Source organism: Phoxinus phoxinus (assembly GCF_949152265.1).
Source record: "Phoxinus phoxinus genome assembly, chromosome: 3".
Lineage (NCBI taxonomy): Eukaryota > Metazoa > Chordata > Actinopteri > Cypriniformes > Leuciscidae > Phoxinus > Phoxinus phoxinus.
The window spans coordinates 19911116-19937856 of record NC_136878.1 but is presented as its reverse complement, the minus strand read 5'-3'; the positions used below and the strand labels follow the sequence as shown (position 1 = coordinate 19937856).

The 26741-nt window shown below is 37.1% G+C and overlaps 1 protein-coding gene across 3 annotated transcripts; it reads left to right on the top strand.

Annotated features, from left to right (window-relative positions):
• Positions 1 to 3355: 3355 nt before the first annotated feature.
• Positions 3356 to 25576, top strand: ncs1a (neuronal calcium sensor 1a). 3 transcript variants are annotated; one of them, XM_079606912.1, is made up of 9 exons: positions 3863 to 3976; positions 15029 to 15053; positions 15570 to 15712; positions 18315 to 18453; positions 19164 to 19242; positions 19611 to 19699; positions 21142 to 21219; positions 21741 to 21861; positions 24473 to 25576. In XM_079606912.1, the coding sequence occupies exons 3-8, from the start codon at positions 15621 to 15623 to the stop codon at positions 21837 to 21839; spliced, it is 576 nt and encodes a 191-aa protein (XP_079463038.1). In that variant the 5' UTR covers positions 3863 to 3976; positions 15029 to 15053; positions 15570 to 15620; the 3' UTR covers positions 21840 to 21861; positions 24473 to 25576. The 3 variants fall into 3 exon arrangements, with proteins under 3 accessions (XP_079463040.1, XP_079463038.1, XP_079463039.1); XM_079606914.1 differs by lacking the exon at positions 15570 to 15712 and having other exon boundaries at positions 3356 to 3976; XM_079606913.1 differs by lacking the exons at positions 3863 to 3976; positions 15029 to 15053 and adding an exon at positions 15442 to 15460.
• Positions 25577 to 26741: the final 1165 nt, after the last annotated feature.

The window sequence follows — 26741 nt, the reverse complement described above, 5'->3', positions numbered from 1 at the left end:
TTCCTATCCATTATCCCTTAATAGTAATAATGAGGACAGATGCGAGCTTCAGTAATGCAGTTGGGAAGAGATGTAGCAAGACACTGACATGCATTGGATGAATTTATTCTTGCAAATTTCATTCCTTATTTGGAATCCGTAATAATCAGTTACCAGAAAAAACTTCGTTCATCAGTTTTTTAGTGTCAGTCTTGATTAGAGAATCTTATGTCACTTGGATGGTCTATTTATAACCAGACTGCATGGTGATAAGGAAGTTTTAGTAAGTATTTGCTTAAACTAACTAATAGATGTTCATCATGCCTGTATAAAAGATTATGGGATATAATGTAATGTATATAGTTTTATTCCTATCTGGTTTAATTAAAGGTTTGTCTTATTACATTTAGTCACATTATTATAAAAAAATTAGCCCTATATTTAGCCTACTCAATTTGAAGCCGTGCTTACCATTTTAAAAGGTTAATTACGCAGTGTTTAGGTCAGGGGTTAGCCAGCTTTATGGTGGTGATAGTCGCACATGGTGTAAACGAGAGTGAACAGAAGCTGGATTAGATGGCAGTTGACAATATTAGTCTGTGCCCAGGGGTGGATGGGGTTAAAGATTAGCTGTCTGGCTAAAGCTGTCTGTGCAATAACATAAGGAATGGTTTGAGGGTTGTTGAAAATCCAGTGTCTTGGAAGAAGCGATGAACATTCTTTTCTTTTTCCATTAGCAAAATGAAAAGAAATGCCTCAGATTTAGAGTCGCAATTTTCTGCATGTAAGTGGCAAACTCTGACATATATATTGTTAAAATGGGACATCTAGTTTTTTTAAATATAAAAAGGAACATATAATTTTTAATATAATTCATAAAAGATTAAATTGTAAATATCGTATCAATGTATTGTATATTTATAATTAAATTGTAAATATCGTTCCTTGCGGACCTCGAATTTGATTGGCTGAGTGGCCTTCATGTGATACTTTCTTTAGGTTACATCGTTACGCCTATAATGGCACAAAGTAACTATCACTGAAATTAGTCGTTTAATCATTCAATCAACCGTTTCTTTATAAACATTCATTTATTAAAGCAAGAAGTTCACTATCTTTGTGGAGGATGCATTGAATCATTTACTCAAGCGATTTGTTCACACACCACTACTGTGTGTCATGTGGATATAAATATTTTCATTGGCGGAGCTAAAGTGTGTCTAAACTGTAAGTTACATCATATTAATTTCTTGTTTATTTAACTGTTAAAAGCATTGTCACACTGGCAAAGTCATATTTGCAAAGTCTGAAAAGTGGCAAGTTCACTGAATATGATCTGAGAGGTAACACCTGCCACATGTATTATCTGGTTTGTATTGAAATATGTACAATGACTTAGAAGAAAAGCAGTCCTACATAACTTTCACGACATTAAATCGCATATCCTCTGTGTGCATCGGTGGTCTGTGGTCTCATTGTCAGTGGTGCGGACTTTGACTAAATTATACTCCACTGAGCCACATGTATTCTGGCCCAGAGAAACTTAACTAGAAAAAGGCTCCCGTAACCTTTTGTCAAAAGGAAAGCATCTAGCATAAAAGTCTCTTTTGAGATACCAGCAGATTGTATAAATGTTACCAAGCATAGGCCTACTACTACATCATTTTACAAAGTAGTACTTGCCAAGCCAAATGCTTTGGCACAACTTATCTTTTTTTTTTAGATAAAAAACTTTAAAAACTCTTTTTTCCCCCCTACCTGACGTTTATACAAAGTATGCTGCTCAAAAGTGCCTTTCAAACTCCTGGCTACTTTCCAGTCTGTTCTCCTGCTGTGCAATATCCCGATCTGTAAATCGATTCCTTCCTCCCCTTTGCTTAGATGCTATTTATATGCATCTTCCACCTTCCAAAATATTTTGTATCTGTATTTTTATTATTATTCCAGAATGGTCCTGATTTAGAACTTTTCATGCTCTGATGCAACTAAATTAATCACAATATGTCACAGAGACCAGAGTCTATTTTTCTTAGTGTATTTCATAGTATGGAGGTCTGAGTTGAAGTACAGAAAGAGATTATTTTACAAAAGGTACTGGTGGCACCGTGGTATCTAATGGTAATAATGTGGTTCTTTGATATGTATACTGAATGATTACCATATCCATATCTCATGGTATTTACATTGTAATCTAAGGTATATGAAACTACTTTATTTATTAATTATTTTTGTTAGTTTTATTCTAAATGACAAAGTAACAATAACTAGTCACCATTGCTGAGAAAAAAAGTTTTTAGCTACAGAACAAATACAAATTGAAGTGTCTACAACATGCTTTTAAAAACTAGATAGTTATTCAAGTAGACATGATGGCCCAAATGTCTACTATAGTTCAGGAAGTGTTTATAGCAGGGGGTGCTGTTGGCAAAGGCCGCTGGGTGTTTATGGAGCAGCATGAAGCTGACTCAGCGTCCTCGTCTTCTGTTTCTGCCTTCTTCATTTAGAGGCAAAAATCAAACACTCGCCTTTCTCTCTTTCTGACGCTTTAACAGCACTGCACAAACTGAACCCATGAGGAGTGAATTGGCCTGGACTTAAACTGGGCCAGCAGATTATAGCCGTGGCTTCGTCACAATATGACAGAGTATGAGCCTTTACTCTGTACAGCTGCACTATAATCTCAACTGTAATCCTATTTTGGGATTATTCTTATGAATGTACATGAATATTAATTTATATTCAATCCTTAGATGTTTTAGCCTTTGCCTTTGTTATACATAATTGGAAATATATATAAATATATAATGTATATATAATGTTTAGATGTAGCCTACTGTAGGCTATATATTTAAATTTTTAGTTAAAATTTCCATCCATTTGGATTACACCATTTTAACAAAAGCAAACTATTATATATTTGCCAGTTACACATAAATATGTAAAAATAGATTTTTTGTAATAAAAACCCCCAATGTGTTTTACATTCACGTATGTGTTTTACATATCATCATCACAATTAATTTATGTAAATCTCCAACATTTAAACTATAACCTAATCTTGCTTGTCCAGCTAGCCATATTTAAACCATGTTAAACTTTTTAACCGATAACATTTATTTGTTTTAAATGTAATCCAATTTAAGTTGGTTCTTACAATTTTGAGTAAATGTATGTTAAATATGATTGTTTACATGAAGTAAAATAGATGCAAATACTTAAAAACTACGAAAGAAACGAAATATGAAAAACATATACCCCCTTTGTCACAGGGGTATATTTAGGGGAACAAGGGTATTTTCATTCATTAGGACCGAGAGCACTAGAGGAGTGGCTTCTGTTGTCAAGGACAACAGCATCAACACATAGCGTGGTGACAACACACGCCCGCACCCTCCCACTCACACACACAGAGAGAGAGAGAGAGAGCCAACAAATGCGTCTGCATGTCTGACTCAGTTAGTGAATCGATTCCTCTTCCAGGTGGACCGAGCCAGACAGCAGCGATTACCCAACTGAAGAGTGCCTCTCCTGGGCTCGAGAAACCGCAGACACTGGCAATAGGACTGGAGGAAAGGGAGGGACGCCGGTTGACAGATTAAAGCCCTCTCTGTTTCTCTCTCTCTCTTTCATTCCCTCCGAGTGAGGAGAGACAACTCTGGGCATTGCATGCTGTAGTCACATTGCTTCTGTGTAATTTGCTCCTCTCAATTACTTGTCCTTCCTCCTCTTCTTTTCTACACTGCTGCCGTCTGGAGGAAAGGCACGATTCAAAAGGACTTTTGCGTCTCTTGTGCTCCTCTCTCTCTCTCTCTCTCTCTCTCTCTCTCTCTCTCTCTCTCTCTCTCTCTCTCTCTCTCTTTAAATGTAAGTGGAAGGTGGGATTGGGGGGAGTGAATTGGGAGTGGGGATAAACCGTTGTGACCAGCTGGAGAGATGGGCAAATCCAACAGTAAACTAAAGCCTGAGGTAGTGGAAGAGCTGTGCAGAAAGACCTACTGTGAGTATTTGTTCCTTTCTTTCATGTCTAGCCATTTTGTGCTGGTTAATTGCATGTTATTTCTTTTTACGCTGCTTTTTTTCCATCTCTAATTTTAGACAAGGCAAGTTTATTTATATAGCACATTTCATACACAATGGTAATTCAAAGTGCTTTACATAGAAGAAATTAAAATAATCAAAAGAAATAAGAATAATTAAAACAGTTTAGAATAAAAAATAAAATAAAGTGCAAACAGTCGGACGAACAGTGGCACAGTGCTCATTCAGTAAATGCAAAGCTAAACAGATGTGTTTGAGTCTGGATTTGAATGTGACTAGGAGCACACCTGATCTCTTCTGGAAGCTGGTTCCAGCTACGGCTGGCATTATAGCTAAAAGATTTTAAGTGGAAACTACGTATTTACTTTGAAATCATCTTTTTTTTTAAATGTATCGGTGGATCTGACGAAGTTGCATTTGGCTGAAGTATAAGCTTAATATAACTAAGCTGTATTCTGATATACTGCACTATTGATTGTGTGTGTGTGTGTGTGTGTGTGTCCTACCTGCCTGCTTATGAGCTTGGCTATTATGTTCATGTCTCTATAAATCGAACGGAATCATAATTTCATGTCTGGGGTCATTGATTTTCCTCTGTCACTGATCATATAATCATTAAGCGTGTTTTGACTGGCTTGCATCTCTGTTGTGAGAAGATAAGGCAACTCTCACGTCGAGTCAATAAGGTGTGGGGCTAACTGAAAATTGCATTGCAACAATCCTTTCCTGAGGTGGAGAAAACATATTAGCATTGTCATTATCACATCAACTGGCTTTGACTTGATTTAGATTACTGAAATTAATAGGCTACTGCATATTAATCATAGTGTGAAATTTTAGAGGGGAAGGTATAAGAGCGATGACAATTATGACATAATTAAGTCTACATGACTGGATTACCAAAAACTGTTTTTGTCTTGTTTTAGTGTAAAATCACAGTTACTAGAACTTGTGTTCAATTCATTTGCATTCATAGTACGCATACGAACAGAGAAGAGCGGAAACACAAGCACATGTGAAGAGGTTTTGTTTAGTCTTGTCACACTATTGAGTGAACAGGATATTTTGTCGCGCACTAGGTCATATGTTTTTAGTTTGTCACAAATAATACATTTCAAATGTCAAAATATATCTATTCCACTTTCTTGCAAACCTTCAGCTTTGATGGTTTTAATCTTTGAGTTCAGCCATTCAGCCTTGAACTTAAATGTTTATGAAGTCAATGAAGCTTGATGGATTTTTATCTGTGTGACTGCAAAAAGTTAAAGTCTGGTGAATTCCCATAGCGCAAAGACATTTGACCAGTAGAGAATTTAAATGTCACAGATTGACCTCCTGGCTCAATACAAATTTCATAGCTGCATCATGCTATGATTTATATTTTTTATTTATAATTTATTAAAACAGATTCCCCATATCCATATTTGTTCTTAATTTACTTGGCTTAAAGGGATAGTTTACTCAAAAATCATTAATCATTCAAAAAAATCATCATTTACTCACATGTCATTCCATAATATCTTCTGTTTTTTGGTCAATAGAATGGTAGTATTTGGTCAATAAAGTCAGTTAATTTGGTTAGCAACAAAATATCTTCTTTTGTGTTCAGCAGAAGAAAGAAAATCATACAGATTTAGGATGAGTAAATTATGCCAGAATCTTCACTTTGGAGGGAAGTATTTAAGTTGAACCGTATAAATTATGCATGTTATTAATAGTGACAAACCTATTTTCCCTCGTAAATGAATACAGCATTACCAGTTATGTCATTATTAGCAGTTAGTATGAAACAGTGGTGCTAAAGAAACGAATGACTCTCTGGGGCTAGGCCATTTAACATTTTTAGTTTCCTAGGAAATTGTCAAAGATCCACTAGGTATCTTGGTTAACATTCTACCAAGTTCTCCTTTAAACTTTAATGGAATTTAAGCACATTCCCAGCGGTAGTGAACCATGTTTAATGAGCATCTTCAGAGGTTGGTTTTGTGCGCAACGGGGGGTAAAGTAGGGCTGTCAGGAAATAATTCCCTGCTCCTTCGCTGCAGGGTTAGATCAGTGTGGGAGCAGTGCACACATCTAACAGGCTTTCAATGAGACCATGTCTGGAATAGAAGCCAAGCATCAAAGACTCATGTCAGCCACTATTCAGACAATGTTTAATGCAGCAGCAAGTGACCTGAAGATGGTTTTTTTTTCTCTCAGCGTAATTTCTTTGAAATTGGTAAGGTTTATTACTAAGAGCGAATGATTGAAAGCAACCCTAGTCTAGCTGAGATCCATTTCAACCCTCTTTTTTTTCTATGCTGTGGGCACATCACGGAATTCAAAGTGTGCTGAGGAAGATCTGGGTTGGAGTTACACTTCTCTTTGGTCTCTTTCCAGTTTTCCAGTGTTCGTGAGCAGCTCCTCCTCTGTGCCTCAGCCAGCCTTCTCTGAACAGGAGGACCATAATCAAAGTCAATTCAATGTGAATTGATGTCTACATCTTATTTTCCTTCCTTAATCTAAGATGAAGCATTTATGAATACAACAGGATATAGGGTGGGACTTGATTTTGGTATTGATTGGATGGTAAAAGGTGGCTGTTAAATACAAGAATTTGCCAGATCATTTGCTAAAACAATGGCTTAAATGCCATTTGGCTATCTGTGAATATTATCCAGTAGCCAGCTGCATAGCCCAAGTCATGTCAAGCAGAAAAGTTGTCATTTTTTACATTTTGTTTAAAGATAACAAGGAGAAAACTATTAGGTTCTGTAAAATAAATTTGATTTGCTTCCATTGAGTAATCCTAGGAATATGCAATACAATGTTTTTAAAGTAAAAGAGTTTAAAGTCAGTATGACATGGAATTGGATCTGTTTTCTAAATGCATGTAATTGATCTTATTGTTAAGGATTCATCCTTATTTTTTTTTGTCACGACTCGATTTTTACTGTGAATCGGCAGAATGCTCTGTTCTCTGGTGTATGCTGGACTTCTCCAATCATTTACTTGATCTCACCCTTTCTCAAAATCAACCGCAAGCTGCCTCCATCTAATCAAAAACTGATGGATAGAACCAAGTCCCTGCCCTTCATTTTTTCTTTTTAGATAATCTGTTCACTTCCATTTCTGTCACAACACACAAAAGAAGAGAGCTGTCATGACTTGCTACATTGTGACTTTGTCTATGTTCATATGAACATATGCATATCTGCCTAAGCAGCAGCTTGTTTCCTCACTCAGCAGCATGTGTATACTCAACTGTATATGGTTTTATTGTCTATTTCTTCCATTAAAGGGTGAAAAGTAGCTTTACAAATAGTAATAGTGTTAGTAATAGTGCAAAGCTGTTGCACAACTGTGCTCCAAACTCAAAATCTAAAGTGGCTAAATCACAGCTTTATTTGGCATTGGCGGTACAGCCTTTAACTATCTGGAAAAGATGTTTGTGCAGGGGAGGGCTCTCTGTCTTATCTGCATGCTTTGCTGGAGGGTTACTTCATGTATGTTACATGTGCAACTGCAGCATGTGCTCACAGCAATGTCTGTGAATGTATTGGCAGTGGCAAGTCTTGGTACTTGCTCTGCAGCAGCAGCGTAGCAGATCTTCATGCCAAGACCAAATACATTAACATTGCCATATCCATGCCTATTATCATGCCAATCTCTCCAAGAGTTGTCATGACAGAATACCAGTTATTTGAGTATTAAGAGTGCATTAAGCATTTAAATATTTGCTTTGCAGTAACAGCTTTATGTACATGCACAAAAACAAACAAGCAAGCTATAATCAACCAGTAGACTTGTATCCTCTCTCGACTCTCTTCTTACATTGTTTTTCTCCACTCCAGTCCTTCTTGTCTTTTCTCTTTCAGCCTGGTTGCAGCTTGTCTCTTCTTGTTCTCTTTGCCTAGTGTGTACACTGTCTATTCCACTCACCTCTCAATCTTTGTGTCATTACCACTGGTTTCACATCAGCTATGTTCAGCTTCTCTCGGCCAGAAATGTACTTTGGGTTCTCTTGATTGATTCAGCAGAACAACAGCTGCCTGTTTCACTTAACACATCCGCAAGCTCTGTGTAATATCATAATGTTTTACTCAGAATCAGATTGTTTGTGTGTCATTAATTCACCCACATTCTTTTTTTCCATTCTGTTCTAGTTCATTTTCTACAGTCAGTCACCATGACAATGAGCTGAATCCATTGTTCCGTTTTAAAGAGTGCTAGTAGTCTTCCGGAGCGATAAGTAAATAGGATGATAAGGATAAGAAATGGGCTGATAGATTTCCCCTCCTTGCTAGACTTTTGCTAGATTATTTCCACCTGCTCTGCAAATGATCAAGCATTGTTTCCATTTGGACATAAATTGACTTCTATGAGCCACGGATTCAGAGTACTTTTCACAGATAGGGTGCACATTGTCCCATTATGTTTTTATAGCATTAAGGCCTTTTCACAATAAGACAAATATTTAGTGTGAAAATTCAGTGCAATAAACATTTTAGTTGGAAAGTTAATCCTGTTCGCAAGCTGTCGGTATGACAGGTTTTTTTTTCCCCACAAAAAGGGTCCTAGTCGCTCTTCCATCGTTCTGTGATGAAAACTGACCATCCAATAAGATTTCTGCGTTTATTACATGCTAGAGCTGCTGCTGTTGCATACAAATATGACTTGATGGCACTCATGAACGGACTATTGTAGTTGACAGACAGTGATTAGAAGAGGAAATATCCAGACAGTCTATTGTCTCTATTTAATTTGGTGTTGTTTAATAAACACCATAGAGAATACAATAATCTCAACTGCTGTTTGAAAACATGCAAATACTTTTTGACTTCTATTTTTTAAATACGTCTTTCACTCAAAAATAAATAAAAATACCAGGGTATTTTTGCTTTTCTATCCATTTTTCAATGTGGAAGTAAGGTGTTTTTGTTGAATGTGTGAGACTTCCGATTTATTAGCTTTAGGGAAATAACAAGAAGAATTTATCAAAGTGCTGTATAATTAAGACAATACATTAAAGTCTACAATATCAGGCAGCATAACAAGCTGTATTGTACAGCTAAAAATAACTGGAAGCGAATGACACCGGAATCCAGACAGACAAATTCAAATTACAAATGGCTGCTCCCGTGCTTGCCTAAAAAACAAGGTGGATAAGCTCCACCTATTGTCAGGGAGTAAAATTGCATTCAGCAAATCTTCTGTTTTTTACACATTGACCTGAACAGACAAACCAAGTGCAAAAATTTGACCTAATTTTCATGTCGGTCCCACTTTATATTAAGTGGCTTTAACTACTATGTACTAACATTGAAATTCATTTCAGACTTATTGTGTACATGTATATGTTTTTACATTGTACTTATATTTTAAAAATACCTGCTTGTAATTGCAGCGGTAATTCATTTATGTAATTACATTTGTAATTACACTGTTGACCTGTGCCCGGTTGCATAAAGCACCTTAAGTTTTTCCCTTAAGTATGACACTTAAGGGGCGATTTCCCCTTACCTAAGAGAATAACTTAAGGGTGTTGCATATAATCTCTTAAACGGTTCTCTTAGGTAAGGGAAACATTTAAGTGTTTCACGACAGCGATCCTGGATTCACGTTATAAAAGTCTGTTGTTGCCATAGATACGCAAAACACTAACACAAGCGGGAAATAGCCCCCGCAACCCGGTGAACCACTCTGCTGACAGACGATTTATGAACGTGGAAAACATCTCCCACTATCGTCTGAAAACTCCCAGTTGCAAAAAAAAACGCAGTGCTATAAGCAGTTGTAACACCGCAGGTAGAGTGGTTGCGATCTGTGACACGGTCAAGGTCACCGTCTAGTTTGTTAGTGATGTCAAATATTGCGCGTCGATCAAAACGGTATTCATGCAACAATAGGGTTCTCCCTATCCCTAAAAATTCTTCTTGGCACATAATTATCTTCAGCTGGTTCCATAAATTCAGCCATGTCGTCTTATTTTTTGTCCGCGTTACTCTTAAGGTTACGATTTCCAAACCTTAAGTTATACTTAGGGAAATGACCGTTAAGGGGTTTTATGCAACACTTAACGCTTTTTAAGGGATTATTTAAGTGAAAAAAAGCATTTAAGGGAAATTTTAAGTGTTTATGACGTTTCACTTAAAAAAACAGTTAAGTAACACTTAAGGGTATTTTTCTGCAACACCCTTAGGTTTAAGGGAAACATAAGGGCGAACTTAAGGGAACATTTCACTTAAGGTGCTTTATGCAACCGGGCACTGTCCCTTACACCTTACACCACCCTTAAACCTACACATACCAGCACACATGTCCCTAACCTTACCTGTATCACACCTCAATAGCAGAAAAAGTATTTTACAGTACAACATGAACAAAATAAGTACATTGTACTTATTTTTCTATGTAAGTACATAGTAGTTAAAGCCACTTAATATAAAGTGGGACCTTCATGTCAAACATTTGTGTGAACCTGGCCTTTTAGAGGCACATATGTCAGATGATTACTTCATTGCCCCATGCTATGCCCTCTTATATTTGTGCGTCAAGAGAAGGCATCTGGAGATCCAGAAAGAGACACACAGGATAACCCTGCTGTGGTGATGCCGGTCAGTCTCATCGAGATTGTCTCATGATGGTCTCATCATCGAGTTTATGTCCACAAATAGGCTTAATCAAATATAACAGTGGGTGGTCCAGGAGAGGCAATACAGCAGGCGTTATGTGAGGGAGATTTACCAAGAGTCTGCTTCACAGAATGTGGCCCACACAGGCAGCCTGGCTGGGGATGTCCTCTGATTCACATGATTTCATGAGATGTTTTTATTAATGGATTGACTCTGTGAGTTGAGTTGAGTGAGTGTATATTACTCGCTTTAGTCACAAACATTGGGACTATGCAAGTCCAATGGCACTGATATCTCGAACTTAACCCCTTATTCCTTGTGCACTCTTTTGCTGGGAACCGGTGTCATAATTCTTGTTGGTGCTGCATTGAGGAGAGGAATGCTCCTGTTAGTGAATGCTCCTGTCACCACACACCAGCTTACTGGTGGAGAGGAGACAGTGATGAAGCCAATCAGTATATATGGGGATGATTAGGAGGCCATGATGGAAATAGGCCAAGGGGCAAATTTGGCCAGGATGCCGGGGTTATACCCCTACTCTTTTTCGACGGACATCCTGGGATTTTTAATGACCACAGAGAGTCAGAACCTCGGTTTAACGTCTTATCCGAAGGACGGTGCTCTTTGACAGTATATTGTCCCCATCACTACACTGGGGTGTTAGGACCCACACAGACCACAGGGTGAGCGCCCCCTACTGGCCTCACTAACACCTCTTCCAAACTCAACCTGGTTTTCTCAGGAGGTCTCCCATCCAGGTACTAACCCAAGCTCAGCCCTGCTTAGCTTCAGTGGGCAACCAGTCTTGGGCTACAGGGAGATGCTTAGAACTTCCATGGCACAGGAGAGTGGGAAAATGCCCTTCACGTGCAGCTTCACTAACATGAAGCTGCACGATCATGTTAGGACTGAATTGTTGTTGTTTTGCATGTCTGCTTTTCCATAGGAGTGGAAAAAATGTAATCAATTTAATTAATTTTAGAAAGTCATTCATTCATTTACTTTATAGTTTATCTGGGGATGTCAGAAGTGAGAAGGTAGGAATTTAAAGAGGAAATTAAGAATTCTCATGGTCAGACCAGCCTTGAGCTTCAAATAATAAGCAGGACGTTGCAGATGTAACAGCCAACGTGGCTATATGTAACTGTGCCACTCCAAATTGAATGGGTTGGAGATCCAGACTAGGCGGTATGGTTCTGTTCTGGGCAAGAACTCCCTGTGCATCCATGCAGCCTATGGATAAGAGCAGCGATAATCACCCTTAGGGTAAACAGAACAGAACCAACATGAATGTATTAATTAATTCAATTCATGAATTCATAATTCATGTATTAATTCAAGATTTTAAAGTACAAGGGGAATCAGAATGCCATACAGACTGACGGGAGGAGCTGGGGAGGAGCTGCTCCTGAGAAACGCGATAGCTGCTGATAACACTGAAGGAGCTTATAAATGTATATAGGCGTTGTATTCCTAGACGTGGATCAGCTGAGAGTCAGCTGATGCGAGCCTGACTAACCTGCCAGAGCTGACGCTATGCTTAATGTTAGCAGAATTATACAGTTTATGTTCAGAATTGGGACTGGTGTTTTGACATGTAAATGGATTTAGTTTATGGCTCCTCTCAAGGTATGAACAAAAAACACCTCAGAGTCAGTACCTTACATGCTCGTGTGTCTTGCAATCATTTGAGTTGACATATGAGACCTATAAATGGCTCTGACAGTGCATTGGCTCCCAAGGCACTGGATTGTTCATTATTCTTTGCCTGTCTCTGTCTTTTACTCTTGTCTTGCTCTTTACTGGTCTTAATTTGCTGCTATGGCCCATGATAGCTGACAGTGAGGGGGAGAGGCATTGTAGAATGAGTAGAATTGCCCTTCAGCGTGACGGGCAGATTAGATGAGATGTTTTGTGGTTTGTTATGGGCTATTATGGTTTGTGAGGTCGCAGAGTCTCTTATATTGAGTATCTTATTAATTCCATTTTTGATGGAGAAGGATGTTTTTCTTCTGTTTTCTCTCTCTCTCTCTCTCTCTCTCTCTCTCTCTCTCTCTCTCTCTCTCTCTCTCTCTCTCTCTCTCTCTCTCTCTCTCTCTCTCTCTCTCTCTCTCTCTCTCTCTCTCTCTCTCTGTTGTTCTTTGTTGTAGCAGATGCATTGGATGTATTGGATGGAGTCATGTTGGGTCATGAGTGCTGATGAGACACACCTGTGTTACCAAGTGCCCTCTGCCCTCTCCTCTCCCGGTCCAGACATCTTTTTGTCATACTCACTAGTTACATTTATCCTTTAGTAATGTAAATATTTCATTCCTTTATACATTTATTATAATATTTCAGCTAGTACTCTCACTCCTCAAGGCCTGGTTGTGTCATACAGTGTCGTAGACGTAGATCTTTTTCAACAATTAGGCTATATTTCTCCTCAGCATCCATAATCAATGAAATGCTGATCCAATCTTAAATATCTTTATACAATTTATTTAATTCCCCTTTTCTCCCCCCCCCCCCCCTCTCAACCTTTCGCTCTACATTGATGCACATCTCTAATCTTGGTAACGACTACTCCTGCCCCAGACAATGAGGTGTGTGTGTGTGTGTGTGTGTGTGTGTCCATGTAGTAGTACTCAAGAGTATTAAGATGTAAACAGTAAACTAACACACACTGCAAAGACATCTGAGCCAATGACATATTGATATTATATCAGGTCAGTAAATGCAAAAGTGTTGCATCATCCTCTAGTGTATCATCTTACTGGGGCATCTCATGGCACGTTGTTAAAAGTTTTAAACATAAGAACTCTGCGATTATTACACAAGTTGCTTTAGATACAGCGAGATGTGCCAAACACACCCATTTAGTCTAGCGCGTGTGTACAAAAAAGTTCAGATGGAATGCAACAATATATATATAACTATATTTTACATTTCATTTATTGGTCCACTTTACTTGTATGTCTGCTTATGCGTATGAGGAATAAATCTTTGTGAATTGCTCTCTCTGCGATGTCTCAGTGGCTGTCAAATGTAGTGACAGTGTAGTGACAGGCCTGATGTTGTGTTGACTTGGCAGTCTGCCTCTAAGCTGTGAGAGACAGATATAGCAGTTCTCCTGTCAGGTTTCCACGTTTCCCTGTCTCCATTCAGCTACTCCGCAGCAATATGTTATCTACTTGAAATGCAATGCCAATAATTCACTCATTCTATGATCTGTCTGTCTGTTCATACTTCTGTCTGTTCATACAATTCATACTTTTTTTCAGCAAGGATGTATTAAATTGATCAAAAGTGACATTTAAGACATTTACATTACAAATGATTTCTATTTCAAATGCTGTTCTTTTGAACTTTCTATTCATTAAAGAATCCCCAAAAAAAGTATGACCGGTTTCATAAAAATGTTAAGCTGCACAACTGTTTTCAACATTGATAATGATAAGAAATGTTTCTCAAACACCAAATCCGCATTGCTATCAATAAAACATATTAAGATAGAAAACAGTTATTTTAAATTGTAATAATATTTCTTAATACAACTATTTGTACTGTATTTTTTATCAAATACAGTACAACATAAAATTGGTGAACATAAAATATTTATTTAAAAAACATACATAAGCTACCCTAAACTTTTGAACAGTAGTATTCATAGTTCAGTCATGAGTCTCTAAAGTGCTAGTTGGTTATTTTAAAGCTGTGGCATTAGCCAACCACATGTACTTTTTGAGCCACGTAACTATATATTTGTAACATAGCCTGCGATCACCCTGCTGTACGATTATGAAAACTTCTGTTTAACTCCTCCTCTTCCCCAGCACCACCTGTAGAGATATGTTATGTTTTTTTATATATATTCTTTCAGCAGCATGTCCTTTATGTATGTTATTTTAACTAAGCTGAACAAATTCTTGTATTTTCTCAGCAGCAGCTGCGTAGCAGATCTCGTCTGCCAGAATCAAGCATGTATAATTCCATGCCCCATGCCAATAAATGCTGGTTAAATAATTCACTCTGCGAGTTATTTATGAATTATTAAAAGGCTTCACACCTCAAGACTTTTTTTTAAACCTTCAAAATTAGGATATGCCAAACCATTCAAAGTTTGTCCTGTCAAACATTCTTTTTCTTGTTAAAAAAATACACTTATCACAGTTCTACAATTTCAACTTTAATTCCAATTCTACTTCAGCATTCTGTTACTTACCTCATTTCAAATGTAATTCTCCATTCAACCCTTAGTGGTTACATTGGTCCATCAGCTAGACCAGCACCAAACCAGCATTACCCAGCACAAACCAGTCTAGACTAGCATGGAAAGTTTTCCCACACTTGCATCTAGTGTCTGTTGTTTAAACAAAATCTTACTGTCTTCTGTACCCTTTCTTGTTTTGCAGTCACCGAGAAGGAAGTTCAGCAGTGGTAAGTGTGCTCTTTATGTCCTCTTTCTGTAAACATTCCTCTCTCGCACCTGTCCTCATCATGAGTTCAACTGAGATAAACAGGAAATCAATCAATTATTTAAAATCTCAACAAAGATATCATTATCCAAATGTTTAAAGAATGTAACTGTCCATCCTTCTCCATTACTACCAATAGTGGACCGGACAGTATTGTTTTCTCATCCATACTAAGTGCATAGTTCTAATTTGCCATATATGAATTGCACGTTTATTTTTGACAAAATATGAATAGATAGGGGAAAAGAAATGGCACACATCAATGATCCATGGGTCAATTTCTGACAGCAAACAATGGCCATACCTCTATTTACTACGCTGACTGGCTCATCTTGAAAAATCTGCCACTAAGGAAGGGGATGTTGTTAAGTACCGCATCATTGTAGATATTCAGTGCCTTTTCAGAGCACAAATTCCCCATAAATTCTTAACTTCACATGCCAACATCCATATGGCTGCTCTTTGCCTCTCATGGCAGATGGGAAACGGTTGACTCTAGGCAGGGTGCCCAGTATGGAAAGAGAGAAGGATGAAGAGAGAGAGAGTGAAAGAGCAAGAAAAAAGAACTAAAATCATGGAACAAAGAAGTGAGACTAACAATCCAGAAAGAGGCCATCAACGGTACGTAGTATTGGAAAATAGTTTTTGTCATTTACAGAGGTGGGCCAATCTCCTGTGACTGTTCAAAAAGCCTTGTATTATTATGTGTTTATCTGTTAGAGTAAGCCAATAGACAACCTACCTTCACTTCTTGTCTGATTCTTATACTCACGGATGATGTACTGCACTGTACTTTATACACTGGCATTTCACTGGGGACAGCTCTGTTAAAGACAGGCACTACTGTCTTGTGTTGAAAGCGGAGCCCCTTGGAGCTCAGTCTAGTTCTGATCAGATCGCAAAGCAGCAAGCCTAGACACGCACACACGCACGCACGCACGCACGCACGCACGCACGCACACACACACACACACACACACACACACACACACACACAGCTCAAGGTACGCAACACTTTCTTCTTCCATTTCTCTGATGATATAGAAGTGTTTGTTGATACCAGAAGTAGACTTGCCTTTGAGATATCTGTATCGAGTCCTCAGAGGATCAGTAGATGAAGCCTTGCAAAGGCAATTTCAGAGTATTTCAGGGGAGGTGTATCAGACACACATTTTTTCTGTTCCCTTGTTTAGCAATACATGTAGAATACAGCAGATTAAAGTCCTAAACTTTTTACAGTTTCTTAAGCAAAGTGGCTCAATTGTGCTTTTTAAAATCAAAACTAGAAGTTTCTGTCACATGGTGAGTTTAGTGGATTATAGCTGCATTGTTAATTTAGTGTCTTTCCGATTAAATTAAAAGTAGATATTTGAATCTATAGGGAGGGAATATTCAGGAAAAATGTAAGTTAATTAGGGTTGGGAATTGAAAATGGATTCCAAATCTGGAATCGGATACTTAAGCTCAGGAATTGGATAGCCTACTTGTTATAAAATAAATCGACACTTATCGACACATCCGAACCGCACACACAGAAAAAGTGATTTTATCATTCAAGCGCAAGAAGACTCGTCCAAACTGTATAGTGCGCGATACTGAGTTCACTTAATATTCCTGCTGCCGTCTCTAACGTCAATCAAGCAACAAAAGACAAAGAGGAAATCAACTAACTCTTCTTGACTGAATAACTTTTGTAACTATATTTGTAATGTATATTTAATGAATAAATGACAGTGTTATTTTACAATTGTTTCTGTACCTGAATACCTTAAAACACTGTTTATTTCAATTATATCTTTGTTCAGTTTATTTGTGCGATTTTATTATTTAATTACTGGGTGTTTACTTGTCTTTAATAATGCTTGAAATGTATATTAGTTAGGCTAGTTACCTATTAAACCATATAGGCAAAAGTTCCTTGTGTAAGTGTTCTTTAGCCTGTTGATTTTTGTTCATGGTTTTCAGCTACAATTAAATGTTTTGCAATAAGAATAAATGTGAATGATACCCAGTTTTTTTAAAACCTTAACCTTATTGGAATCGAAATTAGGAATCGATAAGAATCGGAATCGTTAAAATTTGAATGATACCAAACCCTAGTTATAATGTACTGCCAGTCATCCTGAATACATTCATTTTATGACAATGCCTGACTAACTGCACATTATCCCACTTATTTCAGGCTAGCAAGTAAATCACTGTACATTAGTGATTTGAGTTTAGATTATTATCATGTGAAAGGAAAGAAAGTGTGTAGAGAGACATATTATGTAAGAGATTGGTTGCAGAAGCAATGGTCAAATATGCACATAAACATTTCACCAGACAATGCTGCAGTTGACCAATCAGAATCAAGTACTCCAGACAGCTGTTCAATAAACGTAATAATTAGTTCTGAAATTTTATGTGACTGTATAACAGTGGTATGATGGCATATATCCCCATCTGAAACACAATTTAAAAGATTTTCTTGAGCTATTTAGTTTTGTTCATTTAAAGCACTTGTTACGTATTAAATTGCGCTGCACATATGTTGTGACAGGATTCTGTCATCAAGCTACTGTATAGCATAATGTGAAAAATGTCTCTTTGAAAGCCCCTCTGAGGAGTTAATGAATAATTAGCTAATGAAGTGTTTTAACTGCAACATATGCTGGAGATTTTTATAATGATTGTGAGTGCCATTTTGTACAATGACTTAAATTAACACGCCATGAAAAGACAACTTTCTGTGAATACGTGTTTTAAAAAAGTGTTTGCATTTTACATGCTAAGTATTAGTATTAAATATTTCCTAAAATGCAGAATCCAAACTGATGTTCCTGGAAATGAATTAGCAATTGAAGACTGCCATGCACTGTAATATCCTGGGCAACGATTTCACCCTTTGCCTCAAATTGCTCGGAAATGACCCCTAATGATAGTCCTCGGATTTTGCACGGATCAATTAGCATACAGAAAATAAACTGCGCTCAAGTGTTGTTTCTGAAAATTACAGGATAGGGTGACAGAGGTTCAATTTGTCTTGAAATGCCCTGAATACATGTTCTGTAACACTGCTAGCACTCTGTAAACACTGCTATCAGTTTATCTTCACAGGGGGGAGATGTCTGTGTTTTGTCTTTGGGTTCATCCTCGCATAATGAAAGTCTCTCTTTTTTCTTCTTTCTCTTTTCCTTCCTCCCCACTCTATCCTGTTTCATTTTTTCTGTCCGTTTGGCAGGTATAAGGGTTTTATTAAAGACTGCCCCAGTGGTCAGTTGGACGGAGCTGGCTTTCAGAAGATCTACAAGCAATTCTTCCCCTTCGGCGACCCCACCAAGTTTGCCACCTTTGTCTTCAACGTCTTTGACGAGAACAAGGTAACACAAGGCTGAAGAAAGGAGACATCAATAAAAGAAAAGCACTGTTATATCAGCCTACTGGGGCTTTTTAAAGTTAAGTGGCGATAATCGCCACTTGAATCTCTCCCTGAAGAGATGTTTGACCGAACAGCAAAATAAAGTGTGTAAACACTCCATTCACTTTAATTTACTCAGCGACAGGGACATTTAGGCATTTCCATTTTAGTTTTAGAAATGCAGCTTCAACAGATTTGCAGAATTTAGTATTTTTTTGTTGTAGAACAATTTGCTGTCTGAGTCTGAGCAAAATGATGATTTAGGCTATTTAGGAGCTTTATAGAGAATATTACACACACTAAACAAAGTGTGACAGACAGACAATGCCCCTGTAGAGTATTCTCAGATGTTTATATTCTCAGTGGGACTGTGTGCTGCAATATTTAGACACACTTCAGAATCACTGTCAAAATGACATTTCCAATATGTATAACCTTTTGTAAGCTGGTACTGAACACGGTAACATAACAGCCTTTCCTGCTGCTTCTGTATTTAACTGCAGTTTTTTGCTGTGTCACTCTGCAGTTGTTTGCCATCTTTGGTGTCTCTTTCATCTCAGGTGTGAGTCTGTAACAAAGCTGTATAAAACCAAACCTTTTTTTCAGCCCTTTAGACTTTTTACATTTCACCTATCAGCTCCCATGCTGTCTTTCTGTTGTGTGTATCCACAGGATGGACGCATTGAGTTCGCCGAGTTTATTCAAGCTCTGTCTGTCACATCTAGAGGGACACTGGATGAAAAACTCAGATGTAAGACCAGAATTTCTTTATAAATCTCATATTGTCGTCAGAACCTCAATGCGTTCTTGTTTCTGCACCAGATATGTGTTTATTTATGAGCAGAAGACTGTCTGAAGACTGAGTAACATTTCAGTGTCTTATATTAAGACGGCTCTTACCCACACTGAATGCACTACTAGATGATCTGAACAAGTCTGCCACTCCATTTTAATGTATCATCTTGTTTAATGAAAAGATGATCATGTCGAATAATCAATAGAAAAGTCTAACATTAGTTTACTAATGAGAAGCTACACTCTTGTTCTCTTTTGAAGATGTGGCAGCTAGAGAGAGAGAGAGAGTTTTCTTAATCTGCTTGATTGTTATTGCTATCACAGGGGCCTTTAAACTTTACGATCTTGATAATGATGGCTACATAACCCGAGATGAGATGCTGAACATCGTAGATGCCATTTACCAGATGGTGGTGAGTCATATGCTTCTCACTGAACCGTAACTTTCTAGAGTAAATGAAAGTGCTTTCTTGGAAGGCCAACATGGTGTTTATTGTAAAGCTCCAAAAATCGATTATGAGCATCTGATTGATAAAGAGACTGCAATGACTATACCTTCGCAAATACTAGCTTCCAGGAAGCTTAATAGGGCTGTGTGCTTTTTTGATCGCACAAGATGTTTTCATGCTGTTCTGATCATATACAATTGGCAAAGAGGCCTAATCACCTGTGCTGTAAAACGAATCCTAGTTATTACAGTTACCATTCATTTCTATGAGGACATATGAAGATGAGATATTTCCAGTAGATTTGTTTTTTTGAAAGTAAAAAAACTATTTTCTATGAATTGAATGTATATATCAGTGGCATCTAAAATGAGGTACAAATGAGGTACATGAGGTACCCTGGACCACAAAACCAGTCACATGGGTTGATTTTTTATTATTATTGAGATTTATACATCATATGAAATCTGAATAAATATGTTTTCCATTGATGTATGGTTTGTTAGGATAGGACAATATTTGGCCGAGATACAACTATTAGAAAATCTGGAATCTGTGGGTGCAATTTTTTTTATTAAAGTTGTCCATTTATGTTCGCAATTGTGCAGCATTCACTCACAAAAATAAATGTTTTATATATTTATGGTAGGAAATTTACAAAATATCCTCATGGAACATGATCTTTACTTAATATCCTAATGATTGTTGGCATAAAAGAAAAAAATATAATTTTGACCCATACAATGTATTGTTGGCTATTGCCACAAATATACCCATGCGACATGTGACTGTTTTTGTGACCCAGGGTAACATACGGTATATAAAATGAACTGAAAGAAACTTATGATAACTGGGAACTCAGGGAAAACAGAATATACAGTACATGTTACAACAATATGTTTTTTCAGATGAACCAATAATTAACAGTACTTTTAAAACATTTATTTAGTAGTATTTTCATAAATTACCATTATTAATAGTTGATAGTGATAATTGATAGTTCATTATATCAAATATAAAATAATATTATTGAACCTTGTTGTAAAATTCCATTTACATACACCAGACCACTGCATTTTAAATTTGGCCATGTATTGTGTTTTGCCTTTGAATGCTAATAAATGTTCAAAATTCGCCATATTTTAACTGCTGAAATCGGTTACATAGTTTTTTCCACCTTCAACTCGATCTAATGCACGCAGTTAGCTTATATTTATTGCCGTGTTCTTTTTGTTCAGTTGGCTGGCAAAAGTTTTTTATATATCTATATAAACAAATATACTGTAGAGTTCTCATTATTTTCCACATAAAGAGATGAATGGGTAACATGTTTCTGACTGAGGTTGTTTCTTATCCTGCTGTGAAAGGCCAGGTGTCCCAGGAGTTCACATCTTGTTTATGTCTTGCAGGGGAACACAGTGGAGTTACCTGAGGAGGAAAACACACCAGAGAAAAGAGTCGACCGCATCTTTGCTATGATGGATAAGGTTAATGCTGTATATTATTTTCTTGCACTTCCTTATTTCTCGCATGCACAACATTACTTGTAGAAATAGTTGTCTATTTAAAAAGTAAACATGGAAAATGTACTGCATTTATAGGAAATTGCACTCTATGATAATTTTCAGTCATTGTTTAACAATCCCATAACAATCGCATGACTTCCTACGACTAAGTATTCACAGCTATAGGTTCAATACAATGGGTTATTTTTGCTGTGATTGTCAGGAGAGCTGTTATTTGTCAGGCACTAGAAACACAGAAGGCACGCCACATGAAAGACGCGAAATTGAAGCTCTAGAGCCTCTCGGAAAGCTTAGATAAAAGAACCTTTGAAAGAGCACGGAGCTCTTGAGAGGAAAAAGAGATTTGAATACATTATTTTAAAAATGTCTCTACCTGATTCCCTGCATATGTTCTGCCACCAACTGTAAGCATTTAATACCTAGTATTTGTGGTTGAAAACAATCATGTGATTTAAGACTAATTGTCTTTCTTTTGTCAACAGAATGCAGATGGGATGTTGACTCTGCAGGAGTTTCAGGAGGGCTCCAAGGGAGACCCTTCTATTGTACAGGCACTCTCCCTTTATGACGGCCTGGTGTAGGCCCATCTCAAAGTGGCGTTAAGTGAGTCCCATTCCACATTTTTTCCAAATTCTGATAACAGCAATGTTACCAGCCTGCTGACTACAATGAAGTTCATAAATGAGCACATCAGTGTTATTTTAATATAATTTATTAGGGGCCAAGCAATGAAAGTACATAGGCACCTATTGAAATCATTAGCAAATTTGGAGTCTCCCAACTCAATCCTCTAGCGCCACCAATGGCCCAAAGTCATGTTTATGCTAATAATTTTTTTAAATTATACGGGCTAGACTCAAAACTCTTTTTCCATCCGATTCCTTGGCTCAAGCCGATTCGATTGCATCCTATGACATCATTTTCCGGCATTAACATTTTCCCGCCATTTTGAATTTTCGAAAAACCTAAAATTTTCACTCAAATTCAACCAGATAATTTTCAGACCATGCTGACAAAAACGTATGGAATTCAAGATGATTTGTCAAACCGCTCTCAAATACAGCGCAAACGAATTTTACACAGTGCTTGCAAAAACAGATGTAATCTCCGCAACGCTTTATCGTATTCAGACAAACTTGGCACATGTCATCACAAGCAGTGCCACCTACTGGTCCGGAGATACGAATAATTTCTATTTTTGTTTATAACATGATATATGCCGAATCGAATGATATTAAATTGTCCCATATTGGCCATTTTGAATTTTGTACTAAAATGCTGTATTTTATGAACCCATGAATGTATCGTTACAATACTTGGTATGGGTCATCGGCACGATGCTCTGAAAGAGTCTGAGAAGCTTCAGACCAGCGCCACCTGGTGGTAAATAAAATTATTTCAATGCTTTTAACTTTGGATGTGATTGACTTATTTTCACGTGAGTCATCTCCTTACATTCCTGAATCCTAGCCGAGTCCAACGATACCAAACATGCTAGGTTTTGCAAAAATATGGTTAGTGCAACGTTGTGATTTAGTGCAACGTTGTGATTTAGTGCTAAAAAAAACTTTTGCGAATATCTTCGAAACCATTTGTCTGATCGAGACGAAACCACCGTAGGATATTCAGAAACACAAGTCGCTGGTCATACACCAATGCCCAAATGTCAAAGTTTTTAATGTAAGTGGTAAAAAAATCCAATCAAATTCAGGTGTAATTTTTTTATGTTTTTATACATAAACGTCTAACTCCTAAACGAAGTGAGATATGTTCACCAAATTTCACACGCTTATGTATGTGCTCACTCTGAGGACACACAAAAAACAGTGGAACTGTAATATAACAAAACAAGGAAATTGCCATTAATTACAATATAATACCATGGTATTAAATGCTACACTTTACAAATGCATTGGTGTAACATTACGAAACTCGGTATGTGTCTTCGGCACCATGCCCTGAAAGTACTCAAAATGTTTCGGGGCAGCGCCACCTTTTGGTCAAAAGTTATAATAAAATTTCCAAAAATGCGAATAAATAATAAATAAATTATCCTAGTGCAATGGAACTGGTCTTAATAGATCTCTTGGGTCACGCTGAGAACATGGATACCAAGTTTGCCATATTTGGCCAAACTTCCTGTCCGCCATCTTGATTTTCATTCAATACCTACTTTTTCGAACTCCTCCTAGACCGTTTCTCCTCCTAGACCGCTTTCACCAAAATCGAATTGTATCATCCCCAGACCGGTGCCGACAAAAAGTTATGGATTTTGTGTTGATAGACGTTATCATATAAGTTCTTATAGCATTTTAATATACCAAAGTTGAGGTATGATGCCAAAATGACTACTCAGGCTTTGCAATGCATTGACATATTGACTCCAAACTTTGTATGTGTTATTGTCTCCTCACTCTGACCATACCACATCAATTTCATAACAGCGAAAGGGATAGTGATAAACCATTCAATCATATTATTAGTTACTGTATATGATTTTTCAGCCATTTTGCCTAAAATCATCTTTAAATGTCTTTAATTGCTCAATGTTGCAAGTTGGTCTGACACTCCCAGCCATGTTGGCATGTCTTATCGTTTTCTTTGCGCTTGGCCCCGATAATTGCTACTTGCAGCTATATTTTACTTTAGTATTTATTGATGTTTTAATTAGCTTTTATTTTAGTTTAAGTAATTTTTATGTGCTTTTTAATAAATAAATAAAAATAAATAATAAAATATATATATATATACCACTTTAATACATTTATATCTTAGTTTTAGTTTTAATAATTTTAGTACTTAAATATATTTCATTTAGTTGCCAAGACAACTTTTCCAATTTTAGTTTGTTTTTTTCAGTTTCATTTTTTCATTCTATACTTATTTTATTTTATTTCAGCTTTATTTAAAATACTGAAAATGATTTCTAATAGATTTAGTTTTAGCTGAAAATAACAACACTGACATCTTTGAAGTTCTTACTCTTCAGTGCAAACTGAAACAAATATACTTAGCAAAGGGAAACATTGTACTGTAGAATAGTAAGCCTGATCGGCTCTCTGCCTTTTTTCATATTTTGATGGAACGACGCCAAGGCCTTTGACCGTTGCAATTGCTTGAAAGCACTAATTAAATGAATGGTAATTATTGCAATTTATTAATCATTTACCCACTCTGTGTAAATGTTAAGTTTCTGTCTTTCATTCCTATCTAGATAATCAATACAATAAATTTATATAATTCTGCTGTCACTGTGGGGGAAAGCTGACCTATCACCAATCTCTTTGGCCTGCCAACCCGAAGGTGCATTGTGGGTACTGCTCTTGAGAAAGGATCAGCTGTCAATCACTCATCTCCGCTGTCACTGGAAAACCAAAAGCCGCTCAAGACAATGTGAACCCTTTCCAGAACTCATTTGGGAAGAATGATGTACAGTAAAAGAACCTATGAGGTCTGATGGGTTAAGTGCCATTTTTGTAAAGAAAAAGAGACACTCATGCGGAGAGTGACTTTGAGGGTGTCCACAACAGTGTTATTAAATGTATAACTCAAATATCCTTAACACCAATGAATGAGTTCCTTATATTGCTGTGGTCTTTGTCATAAGTTATAGGGTGGACCTAGCTGGATTTTAGTCTAGCCTTCACGACTACATGAAGAACGAAGATGAAGTTGCATCACTCTACAGAGCTTCAGCCAGCACTGGCATTGAATAACATACTTTCAAGTTTCAGCCATATTTATTTATAAGACCTGCCTATGTAAATCAGCAAACTTCAACAATAAACTAAATCTGATCATTATTCCTTATGAAACTCTGACAGCATTATATTGAACCTGCATCGACTGTACACCTTGTGATGTAGAATGCAACTTTTCTACAGTATTGCATATGACTGTTGTGATGGTGTGGGCATACATGTGATGCATTCAACACAGGCGAACGTGCTCTTTTCAGACAGCTTAGTTTGTTTGAAAGAATGAGATTCATGTTCTACAATAGCATATATAGCATTCAGCAGCACTATGCCCACAGTTTTCGGAGGTCTGTACAGTGTTGGTATACTTAGATTTCAGGTAATGTTGAAAGGAACAATGAAATGAACAACCCTCGTGTATTTTTTTTAAAGCTTAATTTCATCTTTCTAATATGGTCATCTGGAAATGTTACACTGTCTATCTCTATCTGCTCTCCGCTTACAAAATGCACTGCTGAGTTTGTTGTAATGTCACACAGACACTGCAGATGAAATATTATGGTTAGAGTAATGTTAATGAAATATAATGTTAATGGGGTCTCTTTAAATAAACATTTTTTAAGAAAATATCTTGCTCTACGGGAAGTTATTTCACCTAAATATTGCATGTTATAGATAATAATCACATCAACGTCATGTTTTAAAATGAGTCTTTGTTTATCTTTAACTCATTTTCAACTCCAATGTCTGTATTATTGTTCTGTCAAAAAGATTTATGAAAATATCCTGCTTGTTAGCTTCAATTTATCCCTCGCTCCACCACCCAATAAAAACTGCTGTAATAGACATGCAGTATGAAGAGATTCCAGACAAAAAGGACCAAAAATGGAGATGGAAAGGTTCAAGTTGGCAGAAAGAACCTCACTGCTTGCATTTCACAAATGGAACACTTGGCATTGTTCAATAATCATTTTAAACCAATCAGATGTTAATCATGGAAAATACCAGTCCCATGATTAATGGAAGCTGGTTCAGAAAACGAAAGGCACTAGAAAAGAGAAAATATATTAGGCCTTTTCATATTTGGTCTGACTTCTGTACCTATAGGCTACTGTTATATCCATTAGCCTTAAATTAAATCTGCCTTATGAGTTACAAAACAATCATCCCATTATTAACATGGTCAAATGTATCTGGTTAACCAGGATTTCATTAAATACATCCCTGTTAATATTAACTAAACATACACTTTGTTGACTGATTATACCAGATATCTACACTTTCTTGCTATCTGGGCTCAGCCTCACCTGACAGCGTATCAATTTTAATGTGCTGCTTGCAGGCTCAGATACCCTCAGCCCTTGGCATGTAGGGTCACCTCGTTTCTGTCATGTCATGCCTCGGTGCCGGTGGACATGTTGTTAACAGCAGTTGGTAGGTATCAGTATGGCAGGGTGGGACTGTTTTGTGTTTACATGCAGCAGAGACACTATCTCTTCAACGGATGCACAGCCATTCTATTAAAACTCCTCCCTGAATCTTGTCACTTGATTGCGAATGCGATGCTCATGCTACCATATGTCCCACGTACGTAAGCTATACATTTTTAAAATAAAAGAGTTATTGAGCTGTTTACAGCTATATAAGTAGGCTACTGACTGTATATATCATTGTCTTCACAAAAATATTGCGCTGCACTGTTTGATAATAATATATTTTCGAGCAGCAAATCGGCAGGCTATTGATTTCTGAAAGATCATTTGACACTTAAGGAGTATGCTATGC

Bases quoted from the DNA above. Each gene is read 5' to 3' on its own strand.
- ncs1a (XM_079606912.1), top strand. From the start codon at position 15,621: ATGAAGAGAGAGAGAGTGAAAGAGCAAGAAAAAAGAACTAAAATCATG. The intron at 15,713-18,314 runs GTACGTAGTATT...TCCGTTTGGCAG, and splicing joins CCAGAAAGAGGCCATCAACG to GTATAAGGGTTTTATTAAAG. The intron at 21,220-21,740 runs GTTAATGCTGTA...TTTTGTCAACAG, and splicing joins TCTTTGCTATGATGGATAAG to AATGCAGATGGGATGTTGAC.